Source organism: Cololabis saira, chromosome 11, assembly GCF_033807715.1.
Source record: "Cololabis saira isolate AMF1-May2022 chromosome 11, fColSai1.1, whole genome shotgun sequence".
NCBI lineage: Eukaryota > Metazoa > Chordata > Actinopteri > Beloniformes > Belonidae > Cololabis > Cololabis saira.
In genome coordinates, this window is record NC_084597.1 from 7,656,869 (window position 1) to 7,676,868 (window position 20,000).

Consider the following 20,000-nt stretch of genomic DNA (forward strand, 5'->3'; position numbering starts at 1 on the left):
TCCTTCCTCCTTTCCTTGTTTTCTTCCTTCCTTCCTTCCTTCCTTCCTTCCTTCCTTCCTTCCTTCCTTCCTTCCTTCCTTCCTTCCAAAAATCAGCTTTACACAAAAACGTCATCAACGGGAATTTATCTTTCCTTTCTTTCTTTCTTTCTTTCTTTCTTTCTTTCTTTCTTTCTTTCTTTCTTTCTTTCTTTCTTTCTTTCTTTCTTTCTTTCTTTCTTTCTTTCTTTCTTTCTTTCTTTCCTCCTGCTCTCTCCTTCCTTCTTCCCTTCCTCTTTTCTCCCTTCCTTTCCTTGTTTTCTCCTTCCTTCCTCCTTTGCTTGTTTTTTCCCTTCCTTATCCCCCTTCTTTCCTTCCTTCCTTCCTTCCTTCCTTCCTTCCTTCCTTCCTTCCTTCCTTCCTTCCTTCCTTCCTTCCTTCCTCAGCTTTACACAAAAACATCATCAACGGGAATTTATCGTTTTTACCGCGAGATGACAAATTCTTATCGTGAGTATTTTTTTTGACGGTTTATCGTGAACGGTAAAATATCACCCATTCCCTTCCAGGAGACCTTCATGGAGATCCTGTCCTCGGTTGTCCCTCCAGTCCTCCCACGGTTCACAGCAACGGCGTCGGCAGCAGCGGCGCCTCCAGCACTTCATCCCCCGTCGTCAAGGCGACGGGTCCAGCATCCGTCCAGTCCGTTCCCGTCTTGTCGAAGCAGGGCAGCCTCTCCGACTCCTCCTCGTCGTATCGCAGCAGTACGGACTCCCTCCCCGGACGGGACCCGGCCCCGGGGAGCCCGGGGAGCCCGTGTTCGGCCCCCGGCTCCCCGGGCCGAGGGGGGGCCCCGAACCCATCTACGCCGAGAGCACCAAGAAGAAGAATCGCCGGCCGCCGGGAACGCCGGGAACTGGGCCTGGGCTGCAGTCCCCTCCCGGGTCCCCGGACCCGGACCCCGACGGAGCAGTCCGAGCTGGGGACCCGGGGACGGGTCCCGGGAGAGCCCGCGGGCCACCATCAGCGTCATGGCGGCCCGCACCGAGGACAACAACAGGACGTTCTACCTGAGCAGCCCCGACTCCGCCGTCAGCACCCGCTGCCGGTTCAGCCCCACGGCCCGCAAGGAGGCGGCCGGCCCGGCCTTCCGCTGGCCCAGCCCCAGCCACAGCGCCCCCTCCCTGCTGATGGAGGCGTCGCTCTCCCCCACGCTGCAGCCAAGCCCCAGTCCAGCCCGCCCATCCCGCCCAAGCGGACCAGCCGCTCCCCAAAGCTGGGCGCCTCCGCCCTCTCCTCGTCCGTGCTGTCGCCCGTCTCGCTGCCCGACCTGCCCGTGTTCTTCTCGTCTCCACCAAAGAGAGCACTTCAAGGTAGGGCTGTGCAAACAAGGATACCTCACCATTCGATTTGATTTCGATTAGTGATGAAAATTTGTGGCCGAACCGAAACCGAAAATAATAATAAACACTTGGCCGAATACCGAACAATACTGAACATGGTTCTTCAGCAGTTTTTCATTTATTTTGCCAATTTTTTCACCATTGCATGAATCAAATACATTTGATTTATACGACGGAGTATTAGGGCCAAACTAAGACAAAAAAAAATAATTGGAAATTACGAGAATAAAGTCATAATATAATGAGAATAAAGTTGTAAAATTACGAAAATAAAGTCATAATGTTGCGAGAATAAAGTCGTAATATTACGAGAATAAAGTCATAATTTATGAGAATAAAGTCGTAATATTATGAGAATAAAGTCGTAATATTATGAGAATATAATTTATGAGAACTCTAACAGGAAGAGCATCTTCTCCTGTGTTAAAATGAGGAATATTGAGCATCTTATGAAGTTATATTTATAATATAATTAGTATTATGACTTTATTCTCGTAATATTACGACTTTATTCTCGTAATATTACGACTTTATTCTCATAATATTACGACTTTATTCTCAAAATATTACGACTTTATTCTCGTAATATTATGACTTTATTCTCAAAATATTACGACTTTATTCTCAAAATATTATGACTTTATTCTCGTAATATTACGACTTTATTCTCGTAATATTACGACTTTATTCTCGTAATATTACTTTATTCTCGTAATATTACGACTTTATTCTCAAAATATTACGACTTTATTCTCGTAATATTACGACTTTATTCTCAAAATATTACTTTATTCTCGTAATATTACGACTTTATTCTCAAAATATTATGACTTTATTCTCGTAATATTACGACTTTATTCTCAAAATATTATGACTTTATTCTCGTAATATTATGACTTTTTTCTCGTAATATTACGACTTTATTCTCAAAATATTACGACTTTATTCTCAAAATATTACTTTATTCTCGTAATATTACGACTTTATTCTCAAAATATTACGACTTTATTCTCGTAATATTATGACTTTATTCTCGTAATATTACGAGAATAATTTTCTATACGTAATTTACTTTTTTTTGTCTTAGTTTGGCCCTAATACTCCGTCGTAGATTTAGGCATGCTTTTCAAAGAAAAAAATCTTTTACAAAATTACAAGGTAGAAAATATTTATTGAACATAAAAAAATTACATTTTTTAATTTCCCAGCATTATGTTGTTTTGGTTCCACTTCCTGGTGAATGTTAGGTAAAATTCTTATGGGGTTAGTTTTTGGTTGGCCAACGATTTATGTTTGTGGTGCGCAACGTTACGGGACGGAGCGGCCAGTCTATTTCCTTATTTTACAACGCTGTTATTAATTGTTCGTTTTTTTCCCCACTTATTCCACCGAACACCGAAAGTGTTTTTTTGCCATTTTCGGCCGAACAATTTCGGTTACCGAATAATCGGTGCATCACTAATTTCGATTATTGGAGCTTCGATTCTTCGATTATTGTGATTTTTAATGCTTTTTTCCATACAAGATTGATTTTGTCTTCATCTGCGTCTACATTTGTAAATAAATAGCCAATCAATTAACTCAGTTCCTCTAACAACACTCATTAAGTAAATAACAAGGTTTTTTGAACATTTGACATGTATTTTTCAAAGACACAAAATAATGTATTTTATGACGATGTAAACATTTGCTCTTTGACTTACTTAACTTTGACCAGGGAAAGCTGCACTTGCATGAGAGCGCCCTCTATTGGCGGAAAACACTGAAAACGGTCAAGCCCTGGATTTAATGAGTCCATTAATTCAAGTAAACAAGATATGTACTTCCATCAAATTTATTTAGTGTAAACATATCTGCCATATTTCAAGTGAACAATAAGAAATGTGCATTCTTGAAAATGAAATGATTCAGCAGCTTATTCAGTCTGGAATCTGGATAGGATAAAAAAAGAAAAAAAAAAAAAAATTTAATTAATCGATTCCAAATCGTCACGTGACGCATCGCGATGCATCGACACATCGATGAATTGCACTAGGGCTGGGGATCGATTCAAATGTCAAGAATCGATTCGATTCCGATTCTTAAGATTCAGAATCGATTATCACGATCCGATTCGATCCGATATTGATTTGGGTTAGTGTTAATAAAACTGTTTTTTCAGCTGTTGCATGAATTATATGACTGTAGTTCTGCAACGTATTAATACTAGTATTATATTGAGATTCAACAGCAAGTATTGGCAGCTAATGATGCTGTAAGGACCAATCAGCTCCCAGAATGCTGATAGAACTGCTTTCAGAAACATTGAGGGGCAGAATTATCAAACAGATCCAGGGAGGAAACAGAGACGGATGAAATCGGTTTTATTTTTTCTCCATTAATGAGAATTTGGTTTTTAACATTTATTCAAATGTAACCCCAAGACAGTATATAAAGCAAAGAAATATAGACAATTTATGCAATTATAACTGAAAACTTTAATGTTTTCATACCTTTAAACATATTTAAAGGCAAAAACATGGCACCAGTTATTCTCGTGTCCAACAAAATATTCCTTTTTTGGGCATAAACAAAAAAGTACCAAAAGTTGTAATGTAATGATGAAAAAGAAAAAAGAATTTTTTTTTTTTTTGTTTTTGTTTTAAATCGATCTTTAGACATATGAATCGATTTTTAGGAATTAATATGAGAATCGATTTAAAATCGGAGAATCGATTTTTTCAACACAGGCCTAAATTGCACCCACCTCTACTTCAAGGTCGCCGGGGGCGATCGGGGCGCGGCGTCGGACCCGTGGGGCAAGCCGGGCCCCCACGGCTCCGGCTGGACCTGCCGCATCGAGGAAGAGGAGGAGGAGGAGGAGCGGGAGAAGAGGAGGGCGCCCGCCGGCCCTGCCGGGGCAACCCCACCCAGCGGTGCCACCACCGCCTGGAAGGAGGCCAGCAGGGACTGGCGGGGCCGCGGCGCCGCCCCCCCACCCGTGACGGAGCCAGGCACGGCCCCCCCGGCCCCCCCGGCGGGCCCCGACAATGCTGCCTGTCAGGGGGGAGCGGGCGCAGAGGAGGAGGGCCAGCAGAGCGGGAGCATGCCGGCCAAGCAACCGCTGCACGGCGGCTCGTCGGAGCTGCCGGTGGCAGGGAAGGGGCCCGCCAACTCTGACCCCAACCCACCGCCCCCCCCCGCCCAAGAAACTGCACAGGTAAGACCCACGGAGGCTTTTACACTAGGGATGGGCGGTATGGACTAAAAAATGTATCACGATAATTTCTGGTATTTATCCCCATAACGATAAAAATGACGATAAAGAAATACCAATTCAACTCCACCTTTGTAACTATAAATCTATCTCCACATTTCTTTCTTTCTTTCTTTCTTTCTTTCTTTCTTTCTTTCTTTCTTTCTTTCTTTCTTTCTTTCTTTCTTTCTTTCTTTCTTTCTTTCTTTCTTTCTTTCTTTCTTTCTTTCTTTCTTTCTTTCTTTCTTTCTTTCTCTCTTTCTTTCTTTCTTTCTTTCAGGCTCATTTCTTTCTTTCTGGCTCATATCTTTCTTCCTTCCTTCCTTCTATTTTATTATTTTAATGTAACCCCAAGACAGTATATAAAGTAATGAAATATAGACAATTTATGCAATTATAACCTAACACTTTAATGTTTTCATACCTTTAAACATATTTAAAGGTATAAACATGGCATCAGTTATTCTCGTGTCCAATAAAACATTACTTTTTTGGGGATAAACAAAAAAATAACCAAAAGTTGTAATGTAATGATGAAAAAAAAATACATGAATAAATAAAATTAAAAATTAAAAAATTAAAAAAAATATGAAAAATCGATCTTTAGACACATTAATCGATTTTTAGGAATTAATATGAAAATCGATTTCTATCTATCTTTCAGGCTCATACATTCCTTCCTTCCTTCCTTCCTTCCTTCCTTCCTTCCTTCCTTCTATTTTTATCATTTTTACCGCAAAATGACAAATTCTTACCGTGGGGAATTGTTTTGACGGTTTATCGTGAACGGTAAAATATCGGCCATTCCTAATTTCCACCTTAAATTATTAATCCTGAAGCCGGATTGAGCACTAACACAACCTCTCTAAACCGTCTTAGTTCCTCGTAAAGTTGCTTTCGTCGAGGAGAATTATGACTAAATATCGTCGTCAACGAACCTTTATCACCCGAGGAAAACGAGACGCAACGAAAATGCAGGTCATGTTACGATAACGATAATTAAATATATAATGCAATATCATAGAGGAATAAAAACCAGACTAAAATGTAGATTAGAAAATAAAAACTGCTAAAATGTGTCTTCATTTTCGTTGACTGAGACGAGACGAAATGTTCTAACAAAGATCCTTAATATCCATTTTTAAGTAGTTTCCTCTGGTTTAGTCTATAAACCAGTTTAATCTTTACATCTTTGGATTAGGGCTGTTCGATTAATCGATTTTAAATCGTAATCACGATTATATAATTAGAACGATGTTAAAACGTGAAACTCGTAAAATCGATTTTTCCCTTTTTTTTTTTTTTTAATCTTGTCTGCACATATATTAATGATTGATGGAAATACCTCTCAATACCTAGAAAATGTCTTGTTTTATTCAATTGGAAATATAACTTATTGTATGTTTGCAAGTGCTGATTTGCTGATTTTCTTTTTTCCAGAGATAAAACTTTATATTTTATTATATTTTTTAAAACTTTTTTTCAACTTATTTTACAGAGTTTTGCACTTTATTCATTCATTTTTGGTTTAATAAGAGCAAAGTTTGCACTTAAAGCCCAATGGGGCAAATGTTCAATAAAAAAACAGCATATTTGAAATAATTTCTTTGCCTTTTGTCAATTCACAAAATAATCGTAATCATAATCGGATTTTGAGAGAAAAAAATCGAGATTTTATTTTTGGGAAAAATCGAACAGCCCTACTTTGGATACACTTTCATTCATAGATATGGAAAAGAAAACCCAATGTGTTGTCGAAAAAGAAAAAGACGGGGAGAAATGCGGAAAAATAAATATGTTATAAACTCAAATTAGAGTCTTCTGTATCTGGAATGAATGTATTCTTGAGTCTATAAGGTGACAATAATATAATCAAAGCTGCAAGCAGCGATGAACGGGCCCTTGCACGTGCAATTTTCGCCAATAAAAGTCAAGGACTCAAAACACCACCTGACTCTTTATGTCAAACCATTCAAAAGTTATGGCAGAAAGTAGGAACTATCGGATATGGACCAATCAGATGAAGGGGGGCGCGCTTTTTGGCATTGATCGTCGCCAATGTAACACTTTTGACTGAGAAAAGTAATGCCCATCGTCGCAGGATCGAGACGCACATTTTGATGTATAACTCACCTGGGTGCACGTTACGGTTCGGGCAAAGAAACGCCCGAACCGTCACGTGAGGAATAAAAACCAGACTAAAATGTAGATTACAAAATAAAAACTCTGCTGAAATGTGTCTTCATTTTCGTTGACCAAAACCAGACGAAAGGTTCTAACAAAGAACCTTAATCTCCATGTTTTCAGTAGTTTCCTCTGGTTTAGTCTTTAAACCAGTTTAATCTTTAGATCTTTGGATACACTTTCCTTCATAGACGTGGAAAAGAAAACCCAATGTGGGAGAAATGCGGAAATATGTTGTAAACTCAAATTAGAGTCTTCTGTATCTGGAATGAATGTATTCTTAAGTCTATAAGGTGACAATGATATAATAATAAGATAACCTTGTTTGAATTGTAAAATAGGTTTGGCTAAATACAATCTTTGAGTAAAACTAGACTAAAATGGTCCTGGACAATTCTGACTAAAATAAGACTAAAATGCTCAGACTTTTAGTCGACTGAAACTTGACACGACTAAAAGGAGTATGAACGTGACTAAAACTAATAAAAACTAAAATGAAATTGAAACAGGCTGACAGAAACAACACTAGAACATCTAAATCAGGGGTGTCAAATGTGCGGCCCGTGGGCCACATGCGGCCCGAGAGAGGTTTCCAACGCAAAAAAAAAAAAAGTTAATTTACTAAAAAGGAAGGCATAAATAATTGCCATGAATCGCAGCATATCCGATAATATATTTCTTCTACAAATCCATCATTATTCCACAAATAGAGCAGTTTTCAACATTTTTTTAGTTTTCTAGAACGCATTTGCCGATTTTATTTCTTTGTAGACGGTCGTTTATTTTTATTAACGGACTACTATTTTATATTTTCGCAGGAAAAATATCACTGCTAAAAAAGATGATAGAAGATATTTATTCAGAGAATTTCAGTTTTGAATACGAGGATAGTGACAAAGTAAAACAGTTAAAAAAGAAGTGCTGACTTTTTCACACTTTTTGCACACTGGCGTAAATATCTGCGCCAATTTTTAAAAATAAATACACTTAATTATACTGGAAAAATCTCTAAATCACAAAGAAACACTCTCGGATGTAATAAGAAAGATTTTGCTTTTAATTAAATTTCCTATAAAAAAGCTAAATATAAAAAAAACATACTTGTTTCTGTTTATCTTTGTAAAATGATATTAAAAGTATCTTACATCATTTGAAATAAAACGAGAAATTTCAAGAAAAGATCCTGAAGAAATATATTTTACATAATATGAGTGTAAACAAAGTGCATATTTCCTTTAAAATTAACTAAACTGATAAAGGAATAGATAACAATAGTAAAAATAAAAGAATTAGAGAAAAAATTTTCCGCACCGTTTTTGTTATTTTGAGTGTGCGGCCCGCGAGAAAAAAATTTGTAAAATCCGGCCCGCCAGGCAAAATGAGTTTGACACCCCTGATCTAAAGTTTTAAATAAAATAAAAAAACATTTTAAACTTTCCAATCAGTTAAATGAGAGAATGAGTAACTGTTTTCTGTAAATACGGGAGAGACGAGGGTCTGAATTACTGTCGCCTGTGTCTGCGGCGCAGCGACGGCGCCGCTTGTTGACTGTAAGCCACATTGTCTGCGCCTGCATGCACCTTGCAGCTTGCAGCAGCGCATCCCACAGTGGCTCCTCTTCTTCAGGGGATTATTATCCGGCCGTGAATCAGCGCCTGGTGATCATTCAGACTGTCGGGGAGGAGGGGTTTCCTCAATGCACGCCTTGTTCTATTCACGCCGGCAGTGTGACTTCTCTGGTTCTGATTAACACACAAAACGGAGCCTGCTGGACAGACCCGTGTTTTTTTGAGCTGTTTGGGTCCACGTTAAGGATGGGAATCGAGAACCGGTTCTTGCAAATTTTGCAAAACGATTCCCTCTTCGATTCCAGTGAACGAACGACGTCATTACACACGTTGTGTAAGACAGCAGTAAACATGGCGCCCAATACAAACGCTGCTGCTGCATATATCTATATATATATCTATATCAAGAACCGATTCGATTCCGATTCTTAAGATTCAGAATCGATTATCAAGATTTGATTTGATTCGATTCCGATATTGATTTGGGTTAGTGTTGTTAAAACTGTTTTTTGAGTTGTTGCATGAATTATATGACTGTAGTTATGCAACATATTACTACTAGTATCATATTGAGATTCAACAGCAAGTATTGCAGCTAATGATGCTGTAAGGACCAATCAGCTCCCAGAATGCTGATAGAACTGCTTTCAGAAACATCGTGGGTCAGAATTACCAAACAGATCCAGGGAGGAAACAGAGATGCATGAAATCCCTTTAATTTTTTCCCACATTCCGTTTTTATTTGTTCCATTTTTGTCTATTTTGGTTTTTAATTTTTGAGAATTTGGTTTTTAGCATTTTTTGCAAATGTAACCCCAAGACAGTGTATAAAGTAATGAAATATAGACAATTTATGCAATTATAACCTAACACTTTAATGTTTTCATACCTTTAAACATATTTAAAGGCAAAAACAACATGGCACCAGTTATTCTCGTGTCCAACAAAACATTCCTTTTTTGGGGATAAACAAAAAAATAACCAAAAGTTGTAATGTAATGATGAAAAAAAAATACATAAATAAATAAAATAAAAAATACAAAAATAAAAAAAATATGAAAAATCGATCTTTAGACACATGAATCGATTTTTCTATCTATTAGGCCTGTGTTGAAAAAATCGTTTTTTTTCTGATTCTAAATTGATTCTCATATTAATTCCTAAAAATCGATTCATATGTCTAAAGATCACTTTTTTTTTTTTTTTTTTTTAATTATTATTATTTTATTTTTATTCTTTTTCATAGTTACATTACAACTTTTGGTCTTTTTTTGTTTATGCCCAAAAAAGGAATGATTTGTTGGACACAAGAATAACTGATGCCATGTTTTTGCCTTTAAATATGTTTAAAGGTATGAAAACATTAAACTTTTCAGTTATAATTGCATAAATTGTCTATATGTAATTACTTTATATACTGTCTTGGTTTTACATTAGCATAAAATGCTAAAAACCCGCAGGTTTCGATCCACTCTAGGACTAATGTCAGTAATTCTCAGCCCAGCAGCAACGTTAGCTAGTCCTTAGCTAGTAATATTGCTGGTAACTAATTAACTAACGAACGCTGCCTATCATATTAACGCCATTTGCCTCATTGTTGTCCTTTTTTTCCAAATGAGAATTGATAAGGGGAATCGATAAAGAACCGGAAATGGAATTGGAATCATAAAAGTCTTATCCATTCCCTTCCCTCGTCCACGTTCTGATTATTTTTGGTACCATATCTGTTTTTAATCCTCTCCCCAGAATACACTCGGGCCAAATGTTGCCGTCAGAAATGCAGATTGCTGATTTCGAGGGTCCGTCATGTCCGCGTATGTAACTCTAGCACGGAGCCGCCTCCCTCCCTCTGTTACACCGTCGCCAGCATTCTGCGCGGGTAAAAATACTCCGTTGAAAACACATGTGGGAACATGCCGTCGGCCGGAGAGACAGCTCCAAGTTTATCGGCGGGTTTACTGTTTTTAATAAACAAGAGTCCCTGGACACCGGTTTCCACGGGAGACCAAGCGCCACCGGTCTGCTGAGGTATTACCGGGCAGAAACTGGACTTTTATTAGCTTTATGGCTGGAAAAAACGTAGCAGCAGCGAGGAGAGCAACCCTCAGGGGATCTGAATGATTTAAAAGGCACAGATGGTTTTTAACCACAAATCTCTCCATCTCTCTATCTATCTATGTATCTATCTCAGTGTTTCCCAACCCTGGTCCTCAAGGCCCACTGTCCTGCATGTTTTAGATCAGGGGTGTCAAACTCATTTTGCTTGGCGGGCCAGATTTGACCAATTTTTTTCTCATGGGCCGTACACTCAAAATTACGACGGAGTATTAGGGCCAAACTAAGACAAAAAAAAAAAAGGAAATTACGAGAATAAAGTCATAATGTTGCGAGAATAAAGTCGTAACATTACAAGAATAAAGTCGTCATATTATGAAAATAAAGTCATAATATTACGAGAATAAAGTCGTCATATTATGAGAATAAAGTCGTAATATTATGAAAATAAAGTCATAATATTACGAGAATAAAGTCGTCATATTATGAGAATAAAGTCGTCATATTATGAGAATAAAGTCGTAATATTATGAGAATAAAGTCGTCATATTATGAGAATAAAGTCGTAATATTACGAGAATAAAGTCGTAATATTACGAGAATAAAGTCGTAATATTACGAGAATAAAGTCGTAACATTACGAGAATAAAGTCGTAATATTATGAGAATAAAGTCGTAATATTATGAGAATAAAGTCGCAATTTATGAGAACTTAACAGGAAGATGTGTTAAAATGTTGAATATTGAGCATCTTGTGAAGTTATATTTATATATTTATAATATATTTAATATTACGATTTTATTCTCGTAATATTACGACTTTATTCTCATATTATTATGACTTTATTTTCGTAATTTCCCTTTTTTTTTTCTTAGTTTGGCCCTAATACTCCGTCGTACAAAATAACAAAAACGGTGCAGAAAATGTTTTTTCTAATTCTTTTTTTTACTATGTTATCTAATCCAATATCAGTTTAGTTAATTTTAAAGGAAATATGCACTTTGTTTACACTCTAATTATGTAAAATATATTTCTTCAGGATCTTTTCTTGAAATTTCTCGTTTTATTTCAAATTATGTAAGATACTTTTAATATCATTTTACAAAGATAAACAGAAACAAGTATGTTTTTTTTTATATTTATATTTATAATATATTATTTTTTTTTTATAGGAAATTTAATTAAAAGCAAAATCTTTCTTATTACATCCGAGAGTGTTTCTTTGTGATTTAGAGATTTTTCCAGTACAATTAAGTGCATTTATTTTTCAAAATTAGCACGGATATTTACGCCAGTGTGCCGAAAAAGTCAGCACTTCTTTTTTAACTGTTTTACTTTGTCACTATCCTCGTATTCAAAACTGAAATTCTCAGAATAAATATCTTCTATCATCTTTTTTAGCAGTGATATTTTTCCTGCGAAAATATATAATAGTAGTCAGTTAATAAAAATAAACGACCGTCTACAAAGAAATAAAAGCGGCAAATGCATTCTAGAAAACTAAAAAAATGTCGGAAACTGGTGAAATAACGATGGATTTGTAGAAGAAATATATTATCGGATATGCTGCGATTCATGGTAATTATTTATGCCTTCCTTTTTAGTAAATTAACATTTCTGTTTTTTGCGTTGGAAAATTCTCGCGGGCCGCATGCGGCCGCACATTTGGCACCCCTGTTTGAGATGTTTCCCTTCATCATCACACCTGATTCTAATTAATGGTCCTAATTAACTTGTCATCAAGGTCTGCACACTTCTGTTGATGACACAGGCACTTGTATCATGGTGTGCTGAAGCAGGAAACATCTAAAACCTGCAGGACAGTGTTGCCCCTAGGACCAGGGTTGGGAAACACTGATATCTAAAAAGAGGAAAAATTTTCCTCCCAGAGTGTGTGATCAGACTGGGAAACACCTCCTTTTGTGGTTTTAATTCCCCTAAACCAGGGGTCGGCAACCCGCGGCTCTAGAGCCGCATGCAGCTCTTTAGCGCCGCCCTAGTGGCTCCTGGAGCTTTTTCAAAAATGTTTGACCTTTTTTTTCCATTTTTTCTTCTTTTTTTTCCTCTTTATTTTCTCTTTTTTTCTCTGTTTTTCCTTTTTTTCTTCTTGTTTTTTTTTCTTTTTTCTTCTTTTTTTCCCTTTTTTTCTCTTTTTTCTTTCTTTGTCCTTTCCTTTTTAATCCCGTCATTTCGACTTTTTTCTCAACATTTCAAATTTTTTCTCAACATTTCAACTTTTTTCTCGAAATTGTACTTCAACATTAATTTCGACATTTTGACTTTTTTCTCGACATTTTGACTTTTTTATCGACATTTCGACTTTTTTATCGACATTTCGACTTTTTTCTCAACATTTCGCCTTTCGCCATTTGCCTTCATTCTAATTCTGATACAAGACTTTTCATTTTTTGCGGCTCCAGACATATTTGTTTTTTGTGTTTTTGGTCCAATATGACTCTTTCAACATTTTGGGTTGCCGACCCAAGCACTAAACTGATCCGGGCCTGACATGTGTGGGTCGTCCAGGTCAGTGGTTCCCAACCTTTTTTCCTTGTTTCCCCCTACTTGTGTCTAAGACCAGCCGGGCCCCCCGACCCGTACGTACTGGCACCAAAATAGTCTTTAATTGAAGAAATTAACATTAATTATGTTTTTTTTATACATTTCTCTTTGGTTTACCCTGTATACATATGACTTTGTTTTTCTCACCTTCCTTTTGTGTCACCAATGTATAAAATACGCACAAAAGGACATAAAAGGACATCAAAATATTTCTGAAAAGTCTCTTAATATGAGAACAAGATTTTTTAACATTTATCCTTTAACTACGACGGAGTATTAGAGCCAAACTAAGACAAAAAAAAATGGAAATTACGAGAATAAAGTAATAATGTTGCGAGAATAAAGTCGTAATAGAATAAAGTCGTATTATGAGAATAAAGTCGTTATATTTGTGAGATTAAAGTCGTAATATTCCGAGAATAAAGTCGTAATATTACGAGAATAAAGTCGTAAAATTACGAGAATAAAGTCGTAACAATGCGAGAATAAAGTCGTAATATTATGAGAATAAAGTCGTAATATTACGAGAATAAAGTCGTAACATTATGAGAATAAAGTCGTTATATTATGACATTAAAGTCGTAATATTACGAGAATAAAGTCGTAAAAATGCGAGAATAAAGTCGTAACAATGCGAGAATAAAGTCGTAACATTATGAGAATAAAGTCGTAATATTATGAGAATATAATTTATGAGAACTCTTCTCCCTGTGTAAAAATGAGGAATATTGAGCATCTTGTGAAGTTATATTTATATATTTATAATATATTTAATATTACGACTTTATTCTCGTAATTTCCTTTTTTTTTGTCTTAGTTTGGCCCTAATACTCCGTCGTATTTAACAACCTGTTGGAGTAGATTAAATGTTGAATAATGATATAATAATAAGTAATGAAATAATTTCCTGTGTTTGTCACCAGTGTATAAAAAACACAAAAAATATTCAAGACATTCATAAATTATTCCTAACAATCTCCTATGACTGACTCATTCGCAAATATAATTTTTACAACTGCATAATTTTAAAGCAGACAAAGTTTGGGCCCCCCCCAGAGATCTCTGGCGGCCCCCCAGGGGGGGGCCCGGCCCCCAGGTTGGGACACACTGGTCCAGGTGATTACGTCAGGTAGGGCTGGGCGATTTTGGACAAAAATAAAATCCCAATTTTTTTTCCTGTAAACCCGATTTTCGATTTCGATTTCGATTTTTTTGGTAAAACTACAAAAGACAATGGAATAAATTGTTTCAAATATTTTATCTTTATTTTGAAAGAAAAATTAACAAATTTCCCTATTGGGAATGAAGTGCAACTGAAAGATACTGTAAATCCTCCTTGAGTTTAGTAAATTGACAACATTAACAATCTTCTTGACCAAACAAAATAAAAAATTGATTTTCCGATTTTCCTTTTTTTAACTTCGTCTTGATTAATAAATCCGATTTAAATTTAAAATCGATTAATCGCACAGCCCTAACGTCAGGCTTGGGTCCGAGTCTCTGCCCTTCCTCAACACTGAGGCCCGGAGGCTGCAACAGGCGGGGCCGAGGGAACAGATTGTTGCCCCTGGCAACTCCCAAACCACCCGATGGAAATAACATGTAGTTGCTCTTTGCTCCGTGGAGTAGTGCTGGGGGGGCGGGGGGGCCGGGGCCCCTCCCTCCCTCGGCCCGAGCCGTCCTGGTTTACCGTCTCCAGCCACGAGCATCTCCTCGCTGCCTGCGAGGAGAAATGAGCACTTTGATTTCACACGGTTGATGGCTGCTGCTGCTGCTCTTCCTGCCGGGAACCTTTGAGCACCGCAGGACTCCCGCTGAGTCGTGTTACCACATGGAGGGGCTTTAGAGAGCCGGGACCTGCAGTCCAGGTAGATGACAGATACTCTATCTATCTATTAGGCCTGTGTTGAAAAAATCATTTTTTTCCGATTCTAAATCGATTTTCATATTAATTCCTAAAAATCTATTCATATGTCTAAAGATCGATTTTTTTTTAATTCTTTTTTTTTTTTAATTAATATTATTTTATTTATTTATTTTTTTATCATTACATTACAACTTTTGGTATTTTTTTGTTTATGCCCAAAAAAGGAATGTTTTGTTGGACACGAGAATAACTGATGCCATGTTTTTGCCTTTAAATATGTTTAAAGGTATGAAAACATTAAAGTTTTCAGTTATAATTGCATAAATTGTCTAAATGTAATTACTTTATATACTGTCTTGGTTTTACATTAGCATAAAATGCTAAAAACCAGCAGTTCTATCAGCATTCTGGGAGCTGATTGGTCCTTACAGCATCATTAGCTGCAATACTTGCTGTTTAATCTCAATATAATACTAGTATTCATATGTTGCAGAACTACAGTCATATCATTCATGCAACAGCTGAAAAAACTGTTTTATTTTGGTTTTTAATTTTTGAGCATTTGGTTTTTAGCATTTTTTGCAAATGTAACCCCAAGACAGTATTACAAAGTAATGAAATATAGACAATTTATGCAATTATAACTGAACACTTTAATGTTTTCATACCTTTAAACATATTTAAAGGCAAAAACATGGCACCAGTTATTCTCGTGTCCAACAAAACATTCCTTTTTTGGGGATAAACAAAAAAATAACCAAAAGTTGTAATGTAATGATGAAAAAAAAAAACATAAATAAATAAAATTAAAAATTAAAAAATTTAAAAAAATATGAAAAATCAATCTTTAGACACATAAATCGATTTTTAGGAATTAATATGAGAATCGATTTAGAATTGGGAAATCGATTTAGATCTATCTATCTATCTATTCACAACCTCACATCTTGTTTCTTGTTTTTATAATTTATGATGAATGGCATCACAATCATGGAAACAGATTTGTCTTTATTTATGTATTAACTCCCGTAGGTGAGAGGCAGCAACAGTTAAATATGCAGAAAGGCTTTTTTGTCACCATAAATGAGAGGATACGTGAGGGGGGGGCGGACAAGCCAGGATCTGTCAAACATTAACGGATCTTTGGTTTCATATCCGGCTGATCACAAACGGTTGCCTTATCCACCTGGTTGTGACATCACGGTGTTGCGCAACACGTGGCGTAAAACATGTCACAGCAGACGTGCCATAACTACTTGTACACACAGTCTTGTAAAATCTCCTTTTTCATTTCGGAGGTCGTGTTTGTTGCGTGGTCCGAAAACGTTACACTCTCTCTCCTCATTTTACGTGTTTGCATCAGCGAAGGAAGTGAAACCAGCCACCATTGTTTTACTACGGAAGAGTATTACGGCCAGGCAGGAGAAAAATAAATTTTTTTTACTGTGCACTTCGAAAAAAAAGTCAAAATTTCGTGAATAAAGTTGAAATTTCGCCTTTTTTCTCAACATTTCAACTTTATTCACGAAATTTTGACTTTTTTCTCAACATTTCGACTTTTTTTTCAACATTTCGACTTTTTTCTCAAAATTCTACTTCAACATTAATCTCGACTTTTCGACTTTTTTCTCGACATTTCAATCTTCCTCCTCTAAAATATTATTTTTATTTTTCTCCTGCCTGGCAGGAGAAAAATTAAAATATATTTTTTTCAATATGCAAAAAAGTCGAAATGTCGAGATTAATGTTGAAGTACAATTTAAATAATAAAGTCGAAATGTCATTAATAAAGTTGAAATGTTGAGAAAAAAGGCGAAATTTTGACTTTATTCATGAAAATTCAACTTTATTCTTGAAATTGTATTTCAACATTAATCTCGACTTTTCGACTTTTTTCTCGACATTTCAACTTTTTTCTCGAAGTGCACAATAAAAAAAAATCTTCCCCTCTCAAATATTTTTTCTCCTGCATGGCCCTAATACTCTTCCGTAGTGTGAACTAGGGATGGGCGGTATGGACTAAAAAATGTATCACAATAATTTCTGGCATTTATCCCGATAACGATAAAAATGACGATAAAAAAAATACCAATTCAACTCCACCTTTGTAACTATAAATCTATCACCACATTCAGTCTTTGGAGCCAAAACACTGCTCTAAAAGAAAACTAAATGCTACTAAACTACACCAATTAAATTGAATTAATAAAAAACAATTAAATTAGTACACCTGTACTGCAAAACTGTAATAACTCAAATGAAACAAGTTTGAAATGTAAGAACAAATTCAACATTTATTCAAACTGTATGGCTTAAACAGTGGGATAACAGTGCAAACAGCAAAAGTACCGTTGTCCTTCAAGCTTTCTTAGCTTATAAAATTACAAAGTAGAAAAAAATACAACCTGATAAATAAAGAAACAGGACAAATAAATAAAAGTTCACTGAAAATAAAATCCTATCAGTGATGACCTTCTAATATAAATAAAATGTGCAAATGAACCTGTGGTTGGAATATGCCACAAATTAGATACTATAGCAATTTGTTTACGTAATAGTCAAACGTTATATCAAAATGTAACAACCATTTCCTTCTGTTTTTGCAGACTCTGCATATAATAGATGATGTTTGCTCCTCGTCACTCTTTATAAATCCAAACCAGTTCTGGATAACGGAGCTGGAGCCTCGTTTAACGACGAGCTCCTCGCTCTCAGATCCGCCTTCCGCCATGTTTGTTACACAAAAACGTCATCAACGGGAATTTATCGTTTTTACCGTGAGATACAAATTCTTACCATGGGGAATTTCTTTGACGGTTTATCGTGAACGGTAAAATATCACCCATTCCTAGGGCCTGATTTACTAAGATCCTAAATAAAGAATACTAAATTGCGTGTGCACTGAAAAAGTTTGCACGTGCTGTTGTTGTGTGTTTTGCGGGTGATCAACTAAGATTGCGTGCGCAATTGATAACAGGTGCAAACAGCAGTATTTAAATGAGGTGTTGCGTCTTACGGTTTGCGCCATGGAGAGTCTGGATGGAAAGCAGGATAGTCGCAAGCGCAAAAGTAAATTTGACGAGTTGGAGTTAGAGATATTAGTGGAAGAGGCAAATAAACATTCATGAACTACAGCAAAGAAATTTAAACATTACCAAAAGAAACGCAATATGGGAGAAAATCTGCGATAGAATAAATGCAGTTGGTTAGACAAAAAGAACGGCAGATGAGGTTAAAAGAAGGTGGCAAGATATAAGGCGAAGAACTAAAGAAAAAGTGGCCTTTAATAAAACTTGTGCAAACATTTTTAAAATAGCATGCAGCAGAATAAAGACTCTCTCTCTGCGTATTCTTTGATTTTGGATGTCGCCTCCTTGCCACAAAAACAGCAGCAGCAGATTAGCACCTTCCTTTTAGTCAAGGGGCAACTTTATAAAAGAGCCTCCGTTAAGACTTTTGCTCACATGTCTGGGTAAAGTTTGACAACCTATTTTTTTTGTTAGAACAAATCTATAGAAGGAATTTAAGGGGTGTTGTCATCTTGATTTTTTTAGCTGGTGACCACTAGAGGCGCTAGAATATTCACATTCTTAATTCAGGCATATGGTCAGTTTTGGTCAACCTGTACAATTTGTATGCATAATTGTCAAGATTAAAACATTGTATATCTAAGCAAATAGATAAAACAATAGTAAAAAAGCCTTTATGAATCATATTGTAATATTTTAGCCAATATTGGATACTAAATATCACTTTTTTATAGACGTTTTTGACAGAGGATTTCATAGAAAATTTGTTTCACTGTAAAAAAAAAGAAAAAGAAAAAAGATGCTTATTATGTGTGTGTTAAAAACGCCTATAAAAAAGTCATATTTTTTAACCAATATTGGACAAAATATAGCAATACAATTTAAAAAAATGTTTTTCAATTGATGTTTTATCCATTTCACTAAATATAAAATCTTGAACATTGAAGATTTTGCATATAAACTGTACATTTTGACCATTATTGTGACCATATGCATGAATTGAGTATTTGAATGTTACAGCAAAAAAATCCAAGATGACAACACCCCTATTATTCCTCCTAGGGGTTCCTTCTAACAAAAAAATAAGGTTGTCAAACTTTACCCAGAAACGTGAGCATAGTTACTTTCAGGCTTGGTAAATCTCATTGCGTGTGGTAAATGAACCTATTTGCATTTTCCCCTCCCAGTATTTAGCGCTTTCTGGCGGGTACGCCCCATATTGATTATTCATCAGGGCAAAAGTACTAAATGAACAAGCGTGTGCTATTTTGCTCATTTGAGAGACGCAGTCCTCTTTGCACGCTGTTAGTAGATCAGCTTGCACATTGGTTTGCGGGTGATGTCAAGTTTGCACACGTTTTTACACACGCAAACCTTTAGTAAATCAGGCCCCGAGTGTGCACCTCCTGTGACTCTCAGACGTCACGGCGGCCCGATCCCCTCTCTAAACTCTGCCCAGTAACGCAGCGTCGGTTTGCCGTGTGTGTAAACACAACAACTGAAACTGTTTATCCTCCAAATCTGGTTTTGATAAGACGGCACAAACCCCGTCCGACCAGTTATTCCCCGGCAAGGCCGGCGTGATTGCATCAGTTGGGAGGAAACGAGCAGGCAGGATGTTTGGGCTGAAACTGGGAATTAGGATGCATCTCAATTAACAATACGATGTTGTTGTTTTTTTAAATGAGGAAGCCTTTCATTCAAGAAGACCATCAGTCCAGGCGCATCCTCTGGAGGAAAACCTGCATATTTACACATCCTCGTGGGTCTATAACCCTCGTCACCTCTTCCCCCGCCGTTTCCTCGCTGCTCTTTTGTGTGTGAAGTGATAGCAGATCCTTCGCTTGGAGACTCCCAACCCTCTGTCTCCCCCCAGCGCTTCTCTCGCTTCCCTCCTCCTCCTCCTCCTCCTCCTCCGGTGATTTATGCTGAAGACTTTCAGATGAATGGACGGAGGAGTCTGATGGAGAGATGAACAGTAGGACCGAGGCTCCAACGAGTAAATAGCTGTCAGTCAACCCTTATCGACAGTACTCGAGTTGAGGGGGGATATAAATGTAATAAAACAGTTAAAATCATCCCCCCCTGAAATAAAAACGGTCCAAATCATCCCCCCT

General features: G+C 36.7%; 1 protein-coding gene across 1 annotated transcript in view; it reads left to right on the forward strand.

Annotated features, from left to right (window-relative positions):
* Window positions 1-557: 557 nt before the first annotated feature.
* Window positions 558-20,000, forward strand: part of LOC133454859 (inactive tyrosine-protein kinase PRAG1) — a 40,956-nt gene continuing 21,513 nt past the window's right edge. Inside the window, 6 exon segments of the mRNA XM_061733580.1 lie at window positions 558-575; window positions 659-761; window positions 763-1,200; window positions 1,203-1,352; window positions 4,112-4,554; window positions 4,556-4,581. Coding sequence (XP_061589564.1) covers window positions 558-575; window positions 659-761; window positions 763-1,200; window positions 1,203-1,352; window positions 4,112-4,554; window positions 4,556-4,581 — 1,178 coding nt within the window.